The sequence below is a fragment of the Phodopus roborovskii genome, unplaced genomic scaffold (genome assembly GCF_943737965.1).
Source record: "Phodopus roborovskii unplaced genomic scaffold, PHOROB, whole genome shotgun sequence".
Lineage (NCBI taxonomy): Eukaryota > Metazoa > Chordata > Mammalia > Rodentia > Cricetidae > Phodopus > Phodopus roborovskii.
Window position 1 is genome coordinate 1,928,578 of NW_026126516.1, and position 23,015 is coordinate 1,951,592.

Genomic DNA, 23,015 nt, shown 5'->3' on the forward strand with positions numbered 1-23,015 from the left:
CAGTAATAAGCATTTATTGAAGTTCATGTCTTTCCCATCTGAGCAGTATTCTAGCATCATTTATTGAAAAGTGCCCCCCCACTCCTCCTTCAAAGTGATAGTTATCTTTGAACCTGTGTCAAAAGTCCGTTACCTGTACACATAGTTTAACTTCTGGGCTCTATTCTGTCTCACTTATCTTTTTTTCCTCATCCTTATTTCCTTCCTCTCTCTTTTTTTATGATTTAGAGACTAGGTCATGCTGTGTAGCTGGAGCTGCTCTAGCACTTGAGATGTTAGCCAGCTAGCCTCAAACTTGTAGTAACCCTCTTATTTATTATCTTCCAAGTACTGGGATTGCAGGCATGCAAACCAATCAGGATTCATCTGTTTGTCTTAACACCCAAACCAAAGAGTGCAAACATTACTGCTTATGACAAGTCCCGAAATCAACTTTGTTCTCCTTCAAAGGCAATCTGACTAGTCTAGATTCACTTCATTTCTACCTGAGTTTTAGATCAAAAAAAAAAAAAAAAAAAAAAAAAAAAAAAAAAAAAAAAAAAAAAAAAAAAAAGCCAGTAGGAATTGCAGTTGCATTGAATCTATAGATCAATCTGGAGGTAAATAACCATAGTACAAATAAGTAACTACAAATAATAAATGTTTTATTGTGTGTATTACCCATATAACAATACTTCTGCAAGTTTCTGGACTCTTCTCTCACACTCCAGGCAGCAAACTAGCTGTCTGGGTCTCCCTGGACTGTCACTTCCAGTTCTTCAATGTCACATAGGTTGTCCCTCCCTGTATTGCAGCCTGGGAACTCCTAAGGTAGTCATTTGGGGTGACCTTGTATCTCTGAAACCAATGCCTTCCTTTGCCAGATGTCCAATGTCCTCAAAACTGCTGTTTCCTGTATTTCATTCATTATTAAAATTATTTCAGGTGAGAAGGCAAGCTGACCCTTATTATTTCATCTTCACTGAAGTGGACTCAATATTTATTTCTGTCAAATCTGTCCTCAGTGTCAAGTAAAAATAGGACAAAAACATAACACTGCAATGGCGACACTTGTCATAAGTGATCAGAAGAGAGTAACACCCAGTAAGCCTACAAGAGGATAATTTTATGGTATTTGCTTAAATCTTACCTAGATATCTCAGCCTGGGAATTTTTTTCTCCATCAACAGTGAAAGGAGACGCTCCTGTTAGTAGCTCATACATTAGAACACCTAAACTCCACCAGTCAACTGCCTATAAAACAATAATAATTTCATTTTGTAGAATTAGCAACTAAAATATATGTCACAAGAAAAAAGGACCAAATAAAGTTAAATACTTAAAAAATATTTTACCAAAAACATTTTCACAGATTTCTGTCCCAGGAGTATTAAGTTAACACATATAAGAGACATTTAGAGACAAAAAAAAAAAAAAAGCCTACATATACCCAGAATAGAAAGTGCTTTAATGATTTCCTAAATCAGTTAGTTTTACCATTGTTAATTTAAAACAATTTAACTTAAAATTTATTGCATTTAAGTTTAAGTAGGCAGAATACTGAATTTATGATCTGAGAGAAAAAAGTACCAACCAGCATTTTATAAAGTACTCATGTCCAATGAACAAGATAGAATTTTTTAAACTCAAAGGCAAAGTCTTAAAAATCTCATATAAGGTTGTTACTTTTTAAACAGCCCCCAAAAATGATTTTCTTTTACAGAATGTGTTGATGTATTCACAACAATGGAGAGGTAGAAAATAAAATGTACTCTAAACTGAAAACCCATTTATAAATACAATCATCTGCACAATAAATATTCAAGAAAAAAATACTTTTTGGCTAGTTATATCATGGATCTTAGCCAAGCAGAGATTCTAGGAATAAAACAAGGTTTTCTTATTTGAAAATTAAAGCTTTGATAGTTAATTTTCCAAATCTAAGTTATAAATTCCTACTGAATTGCACAATTGCTTTAAATTATACCATAAAGCAAACTAAGCCAGCATTTCAACCCCTGAATTCCATACACACGTCCAATGCTGTTGAGTCTGCCCTCAGAATGCTATGCACTGGACATGAAACCATGCTGTGTGGCTAACACAGATTCTAACCAGAGGCCAGTAGCCACTACCATTCAAACTTGGGAATGGTATTGACAGACAGTCAGGGCATCAGAAAGGAGACCAAGCAGTCAGCCCAGATACTGGGATCATGAATGTGGTGTTTTGAAAGGAGATGAGGGAGACAACAATAAGGACAAGCCGGGCAGAATTTATTTGGAGAATGCTATTGTTAAATCAAAAGTGATAGAAAAGAACTACCTTTTAACAGAGAACAGAAAAATGACCTAGATTTTAGAACAAGTTAGAGCTGACAGCTTCTTTATCTTCATCAGCACTTACACAAGGGAGAGAAGAGGGGGGGAAAAGGACAGAAAAAAAGGAAAAAAAAAAAAAAAAACAAGCTCTTTAGAGGGTTAGGAAACAGACTGTATTTTGAGTGTAGAATTTTCCTTTCAAGGTTATGAAAAATGCTATTTCTGTTGGAGAATAATCAACAAAGTCCATATTTCTGTGAAGTTAAAGACAGAAAAGGAGTAAAATATGAGTGGTTTTCTTTTTCAATGGTCTCTAAACATCTCCATAATAACTTAATAACCAAAGGCAGCAAACACCACCACCATCCGTTTCTGTCTGTTTCTTGAAGAACTTAACCAAACTGACAAAGCTCTGTCCACAATCTGTCTCCATGATGCAGAGAGGAGCCACATACACAGCTCAGGTATCCAGTCACGCCTCTGTATTATACTTGGTTCAAATAGGTCTTATACAATGCAAAAGGAACGAATTTTTTTTTTTTTTAATGGAGTCATGGTTGGTACTTTGTTTAATTTCACAGGCTCTTCGAATGAAAATAAACATTTAACTTACTTGAAGAATAACTTCAAGGTCTCAACATTAACAAGAATGTCACTCTACAAAGCAAAAGCTCTTCATCAATGAAACCTTAAAAGGAAAACTTAAGATGTCTTCATTTTTGTATTTTTCAAAACAAAATGTGAAAACTCATAGTGTGTTCCAGGACACAAAACAGAAACAAATGAAGGCAAGAAGTAACAGAAAGATGCTCTGTTTAAGGTCTGGACTCGAAGTTATTAACTGGAATTCACTCTTACTGCACAATTTACAGAAATACACAAAATAGTATCAAAAGTAGAACATACCTTGTCATGTCCTGAATCACCCCCTCTGACAATATCTGGTGCCATGTATTCAATAGTTCCACAAAAAGAATATGCTCTTTCAGTCTTGAACAAACAAACAAAAAGGGGATTGGATTTCAAGCTAGCATGACAAGTAATGCATGTCAGTGGTATAATCTGCTCGACAGACCCTCTGTACCACCACATGGGGACTGGGCATCCAACCCAGGTCCTCTACAAGAGCAAGTGCTCTGAACCATAGACATCTCTCTCCAACTTCATCTGATATTATTTTAAAAGGTGCCATTAAGACATCTCTAAAACACTAAATGCCACATCAAGTTTCAGAACACAGAAAAAAAAAAAATTCTCCAAGATTTGATGAATTTAGAAGTATTGCCTCCCTTGATTTTTGCACAGAAAACTAGTCTTGTAGGCAAATCTAATAAAACTTCATCTCACATTCTATAGATGGCTTTGCTTCACATATTTTGAAACTATGATGACGTCTTTCCCAGTGTGAGACAATAAAAATCAAATTTTAATTTTATAAAAAGTTCAATTAGGGCTGAGAAGATTATGTAGTAAACCAGGGCAATTGCCAGCAAGCCTGATGACCTGAGTTTGATATCCAGAATCCACACAGTGGAGAGAGCTGATTCCTGTAAGCTGTCTGTCCTCTGATCTCCACATGTGCGCTGTGGCGTGTGTGTCTTGAAATGCATACAGGTATAATAAATGTAGAAAATTTTCAAATTAAGTCTCGAAAATCTAGATTTTCTTCTCTAAAACACTAGATACTTGTAACTTTGCTTTTAAAAGTATATGAAACATATGTATTATTGCCAAATATAATTACTAGCAATCCTGTTTTATTTTTTAAATCTTTTTACTGGAAATAGAGCTTTACCGCTTTCTATTCTCTGTTACTTCCTTCCAACCCCTCCCAGATACCCACCAAACCCCTCACGTCTCCCCATTCCCAACTTGGCAGCCTTTTCTCTTTATTATTGTTACAATGTATGTATGTACATGCACAAATATATATTAATACAACCTACTGAACCCACTTTTGTTGTTTGTGTGTATAAGGTTTCACGGTTGACCACTCTGCATTGGATAAACAATAAGGGTAAGAATATTACATTCTAAGCCATGTTTTATTTTACCTGAAAGCAACAACTATATATCTCATTTCTTCATTGTCTTAAAATTAACTTCATGCATGCATCACCCAAAGGAAAAAAAAATCACTATGAGTTTTAAGAGTAAAAATAACAGAAGTCAGAGCTTGAGAGTGATAGCTAAAGGCTGTTTCTAAAAATTCTCATTTTTTTTTTAAACTAGTTATTAGTAAAATATCGATAAAGTTCCAAGCTTTGGGAAAAACACAGAAGAAATTTACAGAGAATAAAAGGAAAAAAAGAATTAACTAAACAAGTGGTGAACCTGGAGGACTGAGTAGAGCAAGTCTTACAGACTAAGAAAGGGAAACACATGGAGAGACAGATTGTAAGCTGTTAATATTGGTAATTTAAAAGGAAACATTATAGGAGTTATAACAAATTAAAAAATACAAAAATTCTATGAACAAATGGAGGCTGAAGAATTTTAGACATAATGTAGTATTTTATATAAAATTACAATTTACTAAAACTAATTCAAAAGCACTTAAAAGCATAAATATACCTATATGTTTATGTTAGCATTTGAGCTACCCATCATGAAAACAGAAAACAAAAAACATGGGCCAGGCTAGTTGTGAAAATGCATTTATCCTTTTAAATAAAAAAAAGAAAAAGAAAATGCATTCATCCAACTTTACAGAAATTTGTAAGCATCTGTGTAAAAAATAGTCTGTAAAACTATTTTAAATGCATTTTATTGTAGCACCACCGTGATAGCAAAATCAGAAAAAAATGCAGTATTACAAGAGAAAGTTACTCATTTCCCCTTCTGCATTAGCATGTTTCTGGTGTTGTCCTTGTTCAGAACATGTTTAGGCTATCATGATTTTTGATGCAGAATCTCACAGTAGGATTCATAACAGTTGCAAACTTAGTTATGAAGTAGCAATGAAAACAATTTTATGATTGGAGGTCACCATAGCATGAGGAGCTGTATTAAAAGGTTACAGTATTGGCAAGATTGAGAGCCATTGCTCTAATGTCCTCAGAAAATAAAACAAGACAATCCTATCCTGACAGATGTACCTCATCCAGTGGCTCTCTAGTGGACACATCATGGGGATGCTGGGAACACTCCCATCATCCCCATGGCAGTAGCAAGCCTACTCTCAGGGACACCTGCTTGGCCTCCAATAGCTATCATCAGAATAAAAGCCACAAGAGAAAAGGAAATAGACAAAAACTGAAAGCTAAACGTTTTTCAAGTAAACAAAAATATTTAACATTATCTGAACAAATGGAATATTCAACACGTAGAAGTTTCTAGGAAAATGATGTTAATTCAAGAGTGATTGATACATCCCCATTACAAAAGTTCTGCCTGCTTTGCTGATGTGTTGTTTATATTGAATTTGCCTTACAGGGAGAGAGGGAGGGAGGGAGGGAGGAAGGGAGAGAGAGAAAGAGAGGGAAGGAGGGAGGAAGAGAACACTATCCCAAGTAAGTTTACCACAACTAGTAATGTCTTCTGAAAAAAAAAAAAAAAAAAAAAAAAAAAAAAAGGTAAATGGGAACTGTGAAGCCATCTTGTTTCTGCTCTCTGGAAGAGACCAAAAATCTGCTCTGATGTCTGGGCACAAATGCCTACAGTTAAATGTGACAGTAATAAAACATTTTATAATACCCTCTATTTGTATGCTTGTCTATGAGTGTTTAGGTCAAGGAACGATTCTGTAGAGTCAGTTCTCTCCCTTTACCATGTGCATCCCACAAATCAAACTCAAGTGCCTTTACTCACTGAGCCAACTCACTGGCCCGATTTTAATGTTTGTTAAGAACAAATTGAAGCCACAAATAAATACTTTGGATTCTAACCCTCTTCCCTCCCCAGCACCCCCAACCCAATGCTTACTAAGAGTAATTATCCATAGTCACTTATTTTGGCAAATCAATGACAGGACTAATTAAGAGAGTCCTAGTAGGCTTTCCAGCAGCATATGCAAATTAAAAACTAATCATGAATACATGTCACTACAAATCAATCAAGGTAGATCAAGGTAATCACAAACTACCACACAGAGTTATTTTATATGATTCTGAATGCAAAAACACTTGTATGGATCTCGATGGTGTTCTGAATGAGAATGTCCCTCATATGTTCTGGTACTGGTGATGCTGTTTGAGGAGGTTTAGAAGGAATGGCCTTGCTGGCAGAAGTATGTCACTGAGGGTGAGCTTTGAGAATTTAAAACCTTGTCCTACTTCCAGATTGCTTTCTTTGTTTCATGCTTTCAGTTAAGGATGTGAAAACTCTTGGCTTCCTGCTCCAGCTGCCATATCTACTGCTACCATGCCTCCTTGCCATGATGGACTCACCCTTCAGGAACGATAAGCCAAAATAAACTACTTCTCTCATAACTTGCTTTCAGTTATGGTGTTTCATCAGAGCAACAGAAAAGAAACTAATGCATCTAGCTATCTTGAAATATATATATTATAATAACCAAAACCTGAAAGTGTATTAATTAGCACTTATTAGAGAGAGATGTAATTTACTTACAAACAAAAAATAAAGGAATAACAAGATTCTTGTATATATTTTAACTTTGTTCATAATAATCTGAAATTAGTAGTACATCTTGAAACACAAATTGATATATACAATATTTTATGTTTCAAAATACACTTGCATGAGAAAGCTTGGCAATCCTATAAGTAATTAAAATAACTATTAGGTTACAGATGAAGAAATTAGGATTCAGTGGAATTAATATCTAAGTGGCTTTTCAAACATTATATATTACTAAAAAGATCCCATCTTCAACACAATAGAATGAATCCCTGTACCTAGACTTACCAAAGGTTCAAATGTTCATGTTTTATAATTTTTTATTCAACTTTATTTTATGTGCATTGGTGTAAGGGTGTCAGATCCCCTATAACTTGAGTTATAGACAGCTGTGAGCTGCCACGTGGGTGCTGGGAAATGAACCCAGGTCTTCTGGAAGACCAGTCAGTGCTCTCTAGCCTCTACTTTTTTTTTTTTTTTTTTTACGTCACACTCTATGGGTCTTTTCCTTTTAAGTATAGACACCACAGTAGTGGGCTATCTCACTTTAAATGTTTAAGACTTATTTTTCTTAACTAAAACTTACAATTTTGTTTACATGGGGATTCTTGATTATTATGAAAATTTTTAAACACAATATTTATATAGAGAGGAATAACAAATGAACAAATCATTTTCAAAATTATTTCACTGTTTATGAATAAAAATGACAATTCTGTCAAAGTAATTCATTATCTTCATTTTATCCTATTTTTATTTTCTAACTGTCTTATTCCACATTAGAATTAAATATGTAATACATAGCAAACTACTTAACTCAACAAACATTTCTTTTAAAAAAGATTTACTGATTTTTAATTTCATATGTATGGATGTTTTGTCTGTTTTTATGTGTGTTCCTTTATGCCCACAGAAGCCAGAAGAGGCCATTGGATCCCCTGGGCCTGGAGATATGGACAGTTGTGAGCTACCATGTGCTACTGCAGATAGAACCCAGGTCCTCTGGAAGAGGACCAATGCTCCTAACTACTGAGCCACTTCAACAGCCCTCAAAAACCATTTCTTTTTTGTCGTTTCCTGCCTCTGCCTCCTGAGTGCTGGGGTTAAAGGCATGCATTATCACTGCTCTGCCCAACAAACATTTCTTAACTATCAAAGCTACTCTTGTGGAAGACACATCCTAGTCTGGAGGAACTTTCTTTTACTTTCAGAATCTCAATTTTTACCAATTTACAAATTTTACCAATTTTATAGTTGAGAAAAAGAACATACCAATAAAAGTATCAAACTGTGCATAGTATACATTATCATAAAATATATTTAGTTACTAAAATAAAATTGATTCTGTGTATAATTCAGATTAGCAACATCTATCTGGAAATAATCATGTAGATATTTAACAAATACCTCTAAAATATATGTTCATGATTTGTTAAGATCACCATCCTGTTCTAGGGTCCATTTTAATTCTTAGCACATAGAAGTTTCTTGATATCATTTGAAAATAAAGAGATGACCAGAACATACCACACATACATAAAAAGTAAGTTGCTAAACATTAAATGTAAGTACATTTCCCAGATTAAGTGAGGTCAGAAATTACAAACACCGAAACAGAAGGTGACCTGGGTGAGAGATGCTCTGTCCAAATTTGGCCATGAGGAGTTTGAGTCACCTAGGAGGAGTCAAATAAACACAACACTACAGGCATAGAGAGTTTGAGCCCAGAAGAGAGATAAGGTTAGTAGTACATATTTAAACATGTATGACACATGAGGAGAGAGGACAGGCTAACAAGACCTGAGCCTGAGGTGTGGAAGAGCCTGCAAAAGAGAGTGAGAGCAAGTCAGGGCCTGGTGGAATCCCAGCTCCAAGGTAAACAGCAATACACTGTTCGATACTATCGGGCACGTAAGCAAGATGAGGAAATGAATGTAGAGCGATACTGACTAGACAGCTTCGGTCAACTGTAAGGGGGTCCAAGACAAACGGGAGTAGGCTCAGGAGGGCTGGCGTGTGTGTAAGGAGAGGCAGGACACAGACATGGAGAACAAGAGCAAAACAGCTGGAGACCATGCGCCACCCAGGGATTGGTTTGTTTTGTTTTGAAGTCAGTCCATTTGTCCATTACCTCCCTCTTTTTAAAAATTTAAAACAAGCTACTAGGCATGCTTAAATGGTGACGGTGTAAACAGTGATGACCAAAGTGTAAATGGGAGAGTGTAAGATTAGCTAGACACTTACAGATAGACATTCGGGCTAAAGGGATAGGGTAAACAATTCACTAGCTCCTACAAAGACTATGCTTTGGTAGAGGTGACTCAGGCTGACACATGAACCAAGAGGGAACCTAGAAAGAAATGCTAGCCCAAACAGAACAGTCTCAAGAGTATCTGTTAAAAGGGAAGGGTCTGGGCCAGGGCATTTATTTACTAAACAGGTGCTGGGTGGAGCTGGGAAAAAAAAACAAAAACAAAAACAAAACAGCCATTAGATCAAGTTTAGGAGACTCCAGAAAAGAGAATTCTTATCTGACCCCTGATAGTAAAAGCTGAAGTCTAGTCTAACAGTATGACCTTTAAGGCAAAGAGAAAGAATGAGCTAAAAGAACCCAACAGTGTAATGTTCTGTCAAAATACAGTAGGCTGTAGTCAGTGGGGAAAAAAAAAATTAACTTATCAATGACTTAGTTCTCTGCTTTATCCTGAATCTAACATTTTTCCACCTTAGGGGGTGGTGTTTGACCTGTCCAGCAGAAAACACAGGGCCTTTCTTTGCTCATACTAGAAGACCTGGCTGCTTCAGTCACATAGGACATCTACTGATATATGATTATTCTAGCCAAGATTCCCTAGTTCTAACTGGCTTTGAGTTTTTGGGTTTTTTGTTTTGTTTTGTTTTGTTTTGTTTTTGGTTCACTATTCTCTAGAGATCTGGTCCATTTTCTCCTATTGCTAAATAATCAGCCACATTGTGCTTGTAAGTATTCAGCAAGTGATTCTTTTAAGCTTTGTATTTAGCCTAATATCTAGCATATAGAAAGGCCCTCATCAAACACAGATAGAGTGAATGAGCAAATGGAAATGTGCATCCATGGAGAGAGAAGAAAGTAATCATTAGGTTTGTAAGGGGACAGCTCACACACTACATACCAAGGACACTTTGGCAGTCTAGTGAGATACTTTAAACATCACTTCAAAAGAAATCATTGTATTGAAATATATTATAAAAGTAACCAAAAAATTGAGACACTACCACAGACATGCTTCTGTAGCACCTAAGCATATCAGGTTACAGGCTCCTCTGAGAAGGTCCACTTTCAAAACCCCCAAATTATAACACCTGCCAACCTTCTAAATAGTTTTACTTTTAATTATGTGCATGGCTGTTCCACCTGCACATAGGTGAATCACATGTATCCCATGTTTGGGGCCCGTCTGAGGTCAGAAGAGTATCAGATTCCCTGGAACTAGGGTTACAGAAGGTGATGAATTGACACTTGGGTGCTGGGAATTGTGTCTGGTCCTCTACAAGGCTCTTAATACTGAGCCATCTCCCCAGCCCCATCTGTTAATGTTTTGTCTTTGGTTTCTCAGTGGCAATCCTCTACACCTTTGTCTAAGGCACTTCTGTGCTCATGGTGAGGTCATGGAAGAGGTCATGGGCCCTGCATAACACAGTGTTACCATTTCTGCTTTCCCCACTAATTTCCATATGGCATCCTCACACTGAACTGTGCCTTGAATACAAAATGTCTGACTAAAATTTTTATAAAGAAGTAATTTAAAAAAATACAAAACAAACAAACTTGGGAATAGAACTGGAGAGACAGCTCTGTGGTTAAGAGCATTTGCTGCTCTTGCACAGGACCCAGGTTCAGTTCCCAACACCCATAAGGCCAATCAAAACCATCTGAAGCTCCAGTCTCAGGGATCCAAGGCCCTCATCTGGCCTCCATACCTCTGCATGCATGTGGTGCACAAACATACATACAGAAAAAACATTTGGACATATAAAGAATATGTTTTTTAAAAAGTCAAACTTGGAAGCAAACTTCTGAAAATCCATCTAATCTATTTATAATGATAATTTTATATCTAAGAAAATTTATAGCTACAACCACAGCATCATAAAGGCAGAAGCCTTCCTTATTTTATTTCTTATTGCACTAGCTAGCTTAGAGGTGATCAGTAAGTACATACTGAATAAGAAACCAAAGTTAATATAGCAATGATAAAAGAAAACAGAACATTTCATCTTTACACTAGAGCAATCCGGGAGCAGGAACCTCAATTTAGAAAATGCTCCTATCAAATTGCCTGTAAGAAGCCTGCACAGCATTTTCTTGATTAATAATTAATGTGGGAGGAACCAGCCCACAGGGGAGGGGTAGCAACCATAGCAAGTGGTTCTGTGTGATATAAGAAGGCAGACTGAGCAAACCACAAGGAGCAAGCCAGTAAGCAGCACTCCTTTACGGCTTCTACTTCAGTTGCTGCCTCCAGGTTCCTGTCCTGACTTCCTTCAGTCATGAAGTATGATCTGAGAGTGGAAGATAAAATAAACCCCTTTCCTCTCGAGTTGTGTTTACTCATAGTGTCTTATCACAGCAACAAAAACTAAGGCACTCAGGACTGGTTCTGGAAATATTTCAAAAAAGCAATCATACATACAGGTAGATTAGCCCTTACCCAAAATGCTTGAGATCCGAAATGTCTTGGGTTTCACAATTTTTTAAAACTTGAGTCTAGCATATTAGCATATATAAAATGATATCTTAAAGATAAGACACAATTCTAATTGGAAAATTTAGGTTTATATATATGTCTGCATGTGTGCAGAGAGCTTGAATGTAAGTGTAATTCTCAGAGATAGTTTAAATAATATTGTGTGGTAAGTGAAGTTTATATATATGGGCCCACTAGAGAGACAGATTTAGCACTCCTTCAGCCACCATCTTGACAAACTGTGGTTGTTTGACATCACCTTCACTCCAAGTTCTAAGTTTATATACAACCACTAAAAAGTCATTCTCGTACACTTATTCATAAGTATGGACTTATTAATAAAAATATGGCATTTCCTTAATGCAAAAAAAAAAAAAACAAACATGCCATTAAGTAGGCAGTATAATGGCCTGCCCAGGAATCTCGGGTTGACTGCTAGGAGGTCTAACAGTTACTGGACACTATTTTATTTAAGTTTTGTTGAGAAGATACCTTTGGCGTTGATCCATGTTTATGTCTCTGTTCATTGTGCTAGCATGGCATTCAAGCAAGCATTTTCATATTTACTCTTCAGTGATCTAGGATTTTCTCTGCTCGTATAGTTGAATTTTATAAAGGCTACATTGGGGGAAAGTATATACCATAACATTATTTTTGATAAGAACATCAGTTGGAGGATGAACAAAACAGCTGTCTAGGAGTCAAAACCATGAAGTTTTCATCCAGTCCAGCTACCCTACAATACTCATTAACTGCAGAGGAGAAAAAGTGAACCCAATCAATGAACAAGTCTTTGAGACTGGCAAGAAATTCAGCTCCTAAAATATCAATGATGTAACCTTCTCCTACTACAAGCTTATATAGTCTGTGCAATATATCACCATCCTGGATTTATTCTGTTTGAGGCAATTTTAATTCCTTTGGGAACTGTTTGGGAACTTTGGGGCTGTGTGGACAGTGACGTTCTGGGCAATAATGTCAAAGGGTTATATTCCATCAGTATTATAAACTTGTTCAAGCATCAGATTTTTCTCAGTAATGATCTTGGCAAATATAGGATGCAATTTTTCTGCTGCTTTATGATAAGCAGTTTCTTTAATATCTAGTTAGCTAGCTATCATCTACCTACCTACCTACCTATCATCTACCATCCATGTGTCCATCACACTATGGATCAATTATGGTCCTTGCATACACTAAAAAGGCACTCTACCACAGAGCTCTATCTTCAACACCTTTTACCTTTCACTTTTAAATAAGCCCCAACAATAAGTTACCTGGTCTTCTCTTGAAGTCACTTTGTTGTTTAGGTAAGTCTTGAACATGAGATCCTCCTGCTTCAGCCTCCCAAGGACACAGGATTATAAGCCTGAGCTATCAGGCCTGGTTATAACTATGACTCTTTTAAAATTTAAAACTGTGTCTTGCAACAAAGCTATTGAATATTTATAGTTACTTTCAAATTTAGTTCATCACAATACAATGTTGCTTGCTAATCATTACTCTGTAAAGTGTCCTGAATTCACCGTGACATTAAAAGAGCTACTTGTTCAATATTCTTTTATGTTTTCATTTATCGTGTGTGTGTGTGTGTGTGTGTGTGTGTGTGTGTGTGTGTGTGTATGTGTGTACAAATCAGAGGACAACTTGAGGGAATTGATTGCCTCCTTCCACTATGTGAATCCTGGGAATCAGACTCAGGTTGTCAGGCTTGGTAGCTGGCACCTTTCTTTATTCATAAGGCACCTTGCTATACCATTTTTCCACCTTTCATTAGCTTCTACTTATTACTTGAAATCTTAACAGTTCCTCCTTCTGTTTCCTTAGGTTTGACACAATGGCCATTCCTACACAGTACTCTCCAATGAGCAATTTACATGAGCAGTGTTGTGCAGTTTCTCCAGTAGACTGCATGTCTGTGTTAGAAATAAACTGAGATGCTTCCTCTTTTTCTGATTAGTTACAACATTAGGATTTACAGCTCCTCTGGGATTTCCAACACATCTTTATACCACACAGCAGAGGCTAAGCCAAAATTAAAACAAAAACAATTTGAGCAATGTACACAGGCCTTGGCTGTACATGGAGGGGGATCACTAAGAACCTGTTATTGTGCATGAAGCTGCATATGTATGGTCTTACTACCTTCTATGGTCAGGATCTGCACTGGGAACCTGTGCATTCATGCAAAAGATATATCATAATTGATAGAGTCTCCTGATTCTCAGGAACCCTGAATAAACTATATTGTGTGCCTGTGGTTTGACTGTGGCACATTACAGGATGGCAGGTATAGCATTTTTCACTTGTGACATTATGCTGACACTCAAAATTTTTGGGTTTGGGTCATTCAACCTATACTTAATTTGGAACATAATAATGATGCATTTTGTTCAGTCAAGTCCTTTATTACAAAACTCATTGTTGTTGTTTTTCAAGACAGGGTTTCTCTGTGTAACAGCTCTAGTTGTCCTGGAACTTGCTTTGTAGACCAGGCTGGCCTCAAATTCACTGAGATCCACCTGTCTCTGCCACCCTAGTGCTGGCATTAAAGGTGTGTGCCACCACCACCCAGCTACAAAACTCTATGATTCTATATTCTACACCAATAATTTCCTGAACAGAAATAAGACTGACCCTCAAACTAACAGTTTGTTTGAATAAGTAGTACTTAAAAACACAATGAAAACACAACTTTATCATAACTCCTACATAAAAATAACACTTGATTATAATTAGTAGACATATAGCTTTAAATGCAATTGGAGGCGTCTGTGATATTACACAGTCCTTAACTAACACTGTGAATGTGGGGCCTTCTGTTCTTATCTACAGTCAGCACATTAGCTACTAGGTTTTAGTTCATTTTGAGCAAAGCCCAGCAAGATTATTAAAGCGTTAATCTGGTAGATCCTGTCATCCTTCCCAGTGAACTCCAAGGGTAATAGCAGTGGGCCTGAGCTGGCAATTACAATGTAAACAAGATGAGTTTCACTTTGGATTCTTTGTGATCCCCACCCAAGCCATTTTCCTAAAGGATAAAAAGGATTATTTTAGGTATCAGTTGTATCTCACACATTTTATGGAGCAGTTATGTGTACAATGTCAAAGTGGAGAAGTCTTATATATTTCTGAAAAGTTTACTGTGATTATAATAGGATGTTCCATGGTAATTTTAAACTAAAAATCTTAACAGTCCATTTATATCAAAAACAAATCTGAACAAATATCTGTAACCCACATGGTATCACTGTCCTATTAAATGTTTATTGGTAAATAATTTTTCATCCTTGTTTATATTCTGCTATTACTAACTTCAAATTAAAGTATAATACTCACTTCATCAGCCACAAACTCCTTACTCAGACCAAAATCTGTCAGCACCACATGGCCATTAGAATCAAGAAGAATATTTTCAAGCTTAATGTCACGGTATATAATCCCCAACTGTAAAACAAAACAAAACAAAATGCATTTTAAGATAATTTCCAAATCAATTAAGGGAGCACTTTTCTACCTTTGAGGAGGTTCCTCTTCAGGATTCTGAAGCTCTTTGTAACTCTGAGAGCAAATGCTCCATCTTGAGGCTCAAGTGCTGGCTTTCCCAAAGCTCTCCAATGTATCTTAGTTCTGTATGACAAGGGTCTATCCCTGGAATCAGCTTCTGGTTCTCCCTGTTGACTATTGCCTCTTTCTGTCTCCATTCTCCTTATTTCACACTCATTCTAAATTATCTTCATGGTCCATGGTCCTTCTTGGCCATTTCTTGCCCACAACTCTGTAATGGCTCAGCAAGCTTTCCTAAGGAGCCATATCCTATGCTGATCATTTCTGTTTTCAAACTATATACTTACCTTCAAATTACTAAGACTTTCTAGGTATTCTCCATTTACCTTAATATATTTACATGATCTGCTTTTTCAGGTTTTTCTTTACACTTATTTAGTATCCTGTATTATGCAATGTGTCAGACAGGCAATTATTAAGGCTTTTTAAATAACAAGCTCTTAAACATAAAGGTTAAAGAGCACAATTTTGATGTTTAGTTCTAAATCAGCAAAGCAAATCATTAAATAACATTTATACAGTCATGCATTGTTTTACAACAAGAATATATTCTAGAAGTATGCTGTTAAATTATTTTGATTGTACAAGCTTCATGGAGTGAACTTAAACAAACCTGGGGGTGTGGTAAAAAAAAAAAGTGTATGTATCCAATTACTCCTGAGGCCACAGTGAATAAAACATCAAACGAGAAAATCGATTTAAAAATGACAGCAGTGTAAACATGAGACGTTTGAAGCTGCTGCCATTGAAACACAGTAGACTGTCTTATAGTAAGCGCTCTAAAATGATGGTGAAAATATGTATTACATATATAAACCAGAAGCATGTTTGGCTTTTGACCATTATTAGGTCTTACTCTGCTATGTATCATGATTATGTGCTTGATTATTACATGAGTGGTAGCACAGCAGGTTTATTTACACCAAAAACAAATAAACAGGGGTGAGGTCAAGTATAGCATTTTGACAGCTCCATAACCACCAAGTGACAGGAATTTTCTAGCTCTACTGCAATCTTATGGGATCGCTGTCAAAGGTATGGACCATAACTGAGTGAAATGTTACACAGTGCAAGACTTTATACTTTATGTTTGTTTCATGTAAGCAGTATAATAAAACATATCAATTATATAACACAAATCTAAGAGTGCCTAACCCATTTCAATTTTCTACTTCACATTTTCAGTTATATCAGCATGGATTAACTGATTTGATTCTTAGAAATATTGTCTTCCTCAACATCAACATTAGGAAAAAGCAGATTCCTAATAATCTCTCAAAACTGAAGTAAAAATTATATTCCCTCAAACACACACACACACACACACACAAACACACACACACACCAAAAAACAAAACAGAAGGCAATTTTCCTATGAAAGCTTCAGTGGTTTACAAGAAAGATAGGAGGTAAAGATAGTGTGTAGTGAACAGACATTTGACTTGAAGCATGGCATTTACCTGAAAACCAGAGGCACTTTGCATTTAAACAATCTCCTTGGGAAAGATTTTTAGAGACAAATTGTTTACTATCCACTCAACACTTCCAAATAAATTTGTACTTTTATCTTTTCCTATAAGAATCAGTACTAGCATCTCTATCAAAATTAATATTGCTTGCTTTGTGTGTGAGTGGTTTTTTTGGGTAAGACAGCTGAGAAATCATTTGCTATACTTCTTTCATTGCATATCCATCAGATTTATTCCCAGATCCATTATGTTCTCTATATCCATGTTTCTTATTGGTTTAGTAATAATGAATAACATGGAATTTTCCTCTAGTAGAACAAAATGAACAGAATTAAAGTATTATATAAATTATAGACTTGTTTTCTAGCTTTGTGTTTTGTTTTAATGCTTACGGTGAATTTTACTGTCATTTTTATATTTTAAAACATTATATCTAATAATAAGCTTCAAGGGCTTTGTAGCTTATTCTGAATAGTAATATTTCTGGTATAAAGATGTTTAAGCTAAATCATATCACACACAAAAAAGTAAGCACAGGCATGAAGCTTGTCACCACAGGGAAAATTCTATCAAAAGCAGCACAAATGGCCACTTACTGTCCCCATGCTCTTCTTCCCACTGGGAGCTCTCTTCCTGCTTCTCAGGCGTCTCTGTTCCCCCTACATTTGTGGCAGGGTCTCACTATGTAAAGCCAGGCTGCTCTCAAATCACAACCTGACCCTATAGCTCCCAGGGGCTGGACTTCCTTCTAAAGATTCTAACTGTCTCGCTCAACCTGTCAAGACAGGTGTTTCTGTCAGGACTTGTCTCTGCTCTGGGCTAGACCTACCCTTATTTCCTTGTATCTTCCAGAATCTTTTCTCAATCTTTCTCATCTATTGTCTCCACTTTGACTCAGTTTCTGATCAAAACTTCCCTTTAAGATGTCTTCCTTGCCATTTCCCTTCGATTCTCACCTCTTTTTTCTGTGTTGTATATTTATACTTTAAACTGATTATCTTAAGCTAAGGGAGGGATGACAAACATGACAAAGAGTGGCTTCATATCTGAATTGTTGAACCTTAGTGACTCAAACTAAATGGTTCCTTTATGAATTTGCCTGCCTTTGACATAAATTACTTTAGTATTTTCTCCTTCTGACAAAAACCATACACACCGAGACAACACAGAAACTGCCCACTTCTCCAATAACTTAGGTAAGTCAAAATTACATGGATCAAAGTTAAGAATATCTGCAATAATACAAGTATAAGCTGATTTGTACTGAGTTCCAACAGGATCATAGATACAACGCCCAGGAAAGGTTTCAGTGTGTGAGCTCATGTCACTTGGAGGCAATGAGGAGGAACAGAGCAGGGCAGGTGCAGAAGCATGTTAACGGAGGAGGGAGGGAAGTAACTCCAAACAGTAGCAAAGTCAGGAAGTGCCCTTTGAGAACAGGCAAATGAAATGTGCCATGGAGCAAGTCACAATTAAGAAAATACATTTTACAACATGGGGCTTCATTTTAACAACCAACAGCTTTTATTCTGATAATATTTTATAATAAACAAAATCCTGAGTTGTTTTTTGTTTTCATGAAGACCAACAAAAAGGGGGAAAAACAAAACAAAAAACCTCGGGTTCTTTTGGTTGATGTTTCAGAACACAATAGACAAGAATTTATTTTCTGTTCATTTTTTGAGTTGGGGTTCTCATTTTATAACTCAGTTTGGCCTTCAATTCATGATCCTCCTGCCTCAGCTTCCCACGTGCTGGGATTACAGGAATGCTGTGCCATGTCCAGCAAAAAGTAAATATTTCCAGAAAGGAACACAGTAACATTCACAACCCCCAAGACAACCCGTGAAAGCATTAACTTGTTAGGTCCATCAACGTCACAGTTAACAGACTGTTCAAAAGCAAACTCCAAAGATGAAGCAAGCACCTTACCTTGTGCAGGTGTTCCAGGGCAAGCACGATCTCTCCAACATAGATCTGTACTTCGTGCTCTGTGAAACGCTCTCTTTGAGAAAGATGAGTAAAAAGTTCTCCACCATTTATATAATCTAAAAACGAAATATATTTTTTCTTTCTTTGACTTGCATTCATAAATGAAAGGAAATAATTCCTTTTAATCAATCACTCTGGGTTAACCACTAACTTATTTTTGCATAACCCTCAGTAAATGACAGTTTCATAGCAAGTATTATTAGGTTCATATTGTCACACAGTTTCCAAACACAATGATCATCCTAAACCAATCAGATTAATGTGCAAAGAGTATAACTGTTAAAACTATGATACAAAATCTACACAGATTTAAGAACACTTTTCCAAAGACAGCATATCAGAGACTCCGCCACCATTGTGTTACTTAAGAGTATCAAACATTAGCCACATGATAACCAAACCAACCCCTCCCCGCCACACACACACCAAATGCCACACAAATTCCAAACAAAACACAAGCAAAATCCTATCTTGCTACATGCAATGGCTGCCAATCATTAGTTTTAAGAACTTTAGGTAAATAGATTCTCTATTTCCCAGAATTGTCTGGGCACGCTTTAAAAGAATGTATTGTAAGGTAGCAGGCAACATTCTTGTGGCTTCATAGTGCATGGAGTAAAAGCAGCACAACACAGCTGAATGAAAGTTTTCAACGCAAAGATTCCATCTTTCTTTATCCTATTATCACAAGGGAAATGATGAAAGAGGAGACAAAGTAGCTGAAATAAGAAAAGGAATTGCCTCATTGGGGGAAAAAGAAACATTGATCATTAGTCTTAAGATATTACTTGAAGACCCGAATATGAGTGAATTTAGGTAATAACGTTAGTATTATAAAGTGTTTAAAACTGAACAGGACAGTTACTTTCTTAAAAAAATTAAACTCTAATTTCACTAGAGACTAACCACAAAAACATTTGCCAAGGGTTTTTAATTTATCTGAACATAGCTAATTATCTAAAAGCCATAAAGGAACACAGCATTCCTATAAACGAACAATGCATTTTTCTATTTCAGGTAATTATTTACTTCACCCTAAACATATGTAGTCACAGAACAGAAATATGCACCGATATATGAATGGTCACATTCCCACATAGTCTCAATGTGCGATTCAATCACTTCATCTTCTACAGCCAACTTCAACAGAGTCACCTCTGCCTCAGGTTATCGTCATGGTACTAAAGACTTTTTAACAATGCAATTATCTTGCTGTGCTCCTAATGTGAGCTGTACTCCCCTCTCTGCTACACTGCATTTTTAAGCATCAGGACCAATACAGTCACCACACTACACCCACCACAAATGCCTGCGTGCAGCATTCAATAGATTTTTTAAAAATGTAATGAACATTAATTTTCATTGCTGTTCCATATGTGTATCTTTGCCTTCTGTTATTTTTAATCAGCATACAATAATGGTTTCATTTGACATCTTTCTATGTTTCATGAACTTTGCTCATACTTCTCTTGTTGTCCCATCAATGATGGTCCCCTCTTTGAAAATGATAATTAAACCCTGACAGTCAGTCCAGTGTAAAACAAAAAACAAACAAACAAAAAAAGAAAACAAAACAAAACAAAAAAAACTCCAACATACTCTTGTCTCATAGACAACGTGACACATTTAGAGGAAAGAGAGTTTTATAACTGAGAGACCCAAATTAGATAAGGGTTCTATTGTTGTCCTGTTGTAAGGAAATTAAGTCTCTGATCTCCAATCTTTATCTAGTAAAGAACTAGAATATAGGAAATGTTCTTCAGTGCTGAGGAGACTCAAGAAAAAGAAACTATAAATCCAAGAAGACAACCTTAATACATCAAGTTACCTATTTTCCTACTTCTGGTATAGACTGTTCAGGCATTCCTTAAAAATCAATATTTTTATAGGCATATGTTACATACTTACAAGCAATTCTATCCAGTCATCCAGGCTTTCAGTAGTAAAGCAGAAACGGAGGCAGCCCAGTAACTCTAACAGCAGAAGTTACAGTAAGTGCTGTTGTGGAATATTTTGGTCACACTCTGACACTCCTAAGACTGCCCAAATTGAATCGGGGACAGAGCTTGTGACTAGCTGACTGGAACTGGCCATTGAGAAGCCAGCAATTTGGATAGCGAAGACACACAGGATGAAAGGGTAGGGACTGGAATCTGAGCTCTCTTGGTTCTGGGAAGATGGAAGAGACCTGTCTTTTTCAGCGTCTCTAGCCAAAAAGCAAGGTGAACTAGTTGCTATTCAGCCCCCTCTGAGCTAGCAGGTTTTCACCCCAGCCTTTGACTTCTGAGTCTTATTGATAAATATAACCTACATATCACATCCACCACGCGGTCTGAGTGTCTGGGGGTGGCAGCCAATAATGAAAATATTAGATTCATGTGCAGCTGCTAAGCCGACAGAACAACATCAAAGTGCTGTAATCAAAAGCAGACAGAATAGAAGCTAGTGGGACACTAGAGGCCGACCAACTGCCATGCCCCATTTTGGTTCTGTTTGGCATGTAGCACAGCTCATGGTTTCAATTGCCATTTTCTGAATATGTAGTGTCATGTACCATGATTAAAAGATCCACTGAACATATCTACATCTTCTGCTGTGAAGTACACATTAGTTTTCACTCTGACTTTTTTGCTTTTGATAGTTAATATATCATGAATTCACCCACTTCAAGTACAAAATTCAATGATTTTGTTTATTCAGACTTGTTAAGTCTCTACCCTAATCAATTTAATTGCTTTCAAGCCCCAGAAATTCCAATGCCCTATGTAAGAAATTATTACAGAAATCAATGCCACAAAAACTTGCCAATGTTTTTGTCTAAGGCTTTTATAGTTTTAGGTCTGACCTTCAGTTTTTGATCCATTTAGTGTAGAGTTAACTTTTGTTTATGTTGTGAGGCATGGCCCAACTTCATACTTGAGCATATAGCTATCCAGTTGTTCCAGACCATTAGTTAAAAAACTGTTCATCACTGTTACTCTTGCTGAAAAACCAGCTGATGTAAATGTGAGGATTTCTGAACTCTCTGTTCTATTCCACTGACCACATCAATTATATGTCTATTGTAGCACAAGTTCTAATACATCCTGATAATAAAAACCCAGAGTCAGATATCAGGATAAATGCTAAAAGGTCAGAGAAGCAAAGCAGCCAGCTACGAGGTCTTACTTCTACTGGATCCTCAAACCAAAGGGGCGATCCTGTCCCTAGGAATCCTCAGACTCAATGCCATGAGCTCCTGTGTCCTCCCGCCTTACATTCCTCTCTCCATCCAGCCATATCACTCCTGTTTCCACCTCCCTAGTGCCAGGGTTGAGGTGTGTGACTCGCAAGTACTGGTATTAAAGGTGTGAGCCACTACTGCCTGGCTCTGTTTCTGGTTAGATGTGATCAATCTCCTGTAGCCCAGAGTGGCCTTGAACTTACAGAGATCTGCCTCCTGCCTGTGCCTCCTGAGATCTGGGGTTAATTAAAGGTGTATGCCACCACGGTCTGTCATCTATAGCTAACTAGTGTGGCACAAACAAAATATCACCACATCTATCCTTACATTGAAGTCACATTTTTACTATTAGGGTAGTATTGCAGAATTTTTTTCTGTTTGAGGTAAAATCTTTGACCAGGCTGGCCTCCAACTCCTACACCCCAGCACTCCTCTTTCCTGTCTCTCAGGTAGCAGGTATACAGGTGTGGGCCTGGTTCACAATACATTATAAAATCAAGACGTGAATCTTCAATCTGTTCTTTCTTCAAACCTAATGCAGCTCTCCTCCGCCCCTTAGATTTCCACCAGAATGTTAAGAACACCTTGTTAATTCTAAAGACATGGCTGAGGTTTTGAGAACAGATGGATATTAAAATCTGGTAATCTAGGAATATTGCCACCCCTAACATTCCATGAAGATGCTATGTTTTTCCATTTACTTGGGTCACTTTCATCCTTTCAACGTGTTGTTTCACACTTCTTTATTGCCAAATGTTTTATTCCCTTTAGTCTAAGATGAAAGGAACTATTCTCTTAATTTACTTTCTAGACTGTTCATTCCAAGAATATCAAAAATTTAGTTGTATGCTGCTCTTATATCCTGTAACTTTATTTAACTTGTTTGTTGAGTTTAATATTTTTAAAGAATTCCTTAGGGATTTACAAGATCATATCAACTTAAAAGGTTTTCTTCCTACTTTGTAATCTATGGGCCTTTTGTGATCTTTCCCATCCTACAGTGTAGAATAAACTGGCAAACATAGATACTCATTTCATGTTCCTGATTTTAGGAGAAACATTTGGCCTTTCATCACTAAGTACTATGTGCACTAAAGGGTTTTGTCTTTTCCTTCATATGTGCTTTTCACTGGTTGAAAATTCACTTCTTTGCCTG

The 23,015-nt window shown here is 36.7% G+C and overlaps 1 protein-coding gene across 1 annotated transcript in view; it reads right to left on the bottom strand.

Moving 5' to 3' along the window:
* Window positions 1-23,015, bottom strand: part of Rps6ka5 (ribosomal protein S6 kinase A5) — a 154,147-nt gene that overhangs the window by 43,130 nt on the left and 88,002 nt on the right. Inside the window, 4 exon segments of the mRNA XM_051196467.1 lie at window positions 1,130-1,233; window positions 3,207-3,290; window positions 14,948-15,055; window positions 18,577-18,692. Coding sequence (XP_051052424.1) covers window positions 1,130-1,233; window positions 3,207-3,290; window positions 14,948-15,055; window positions 18,577-18,692 — 412 coding nt within the window.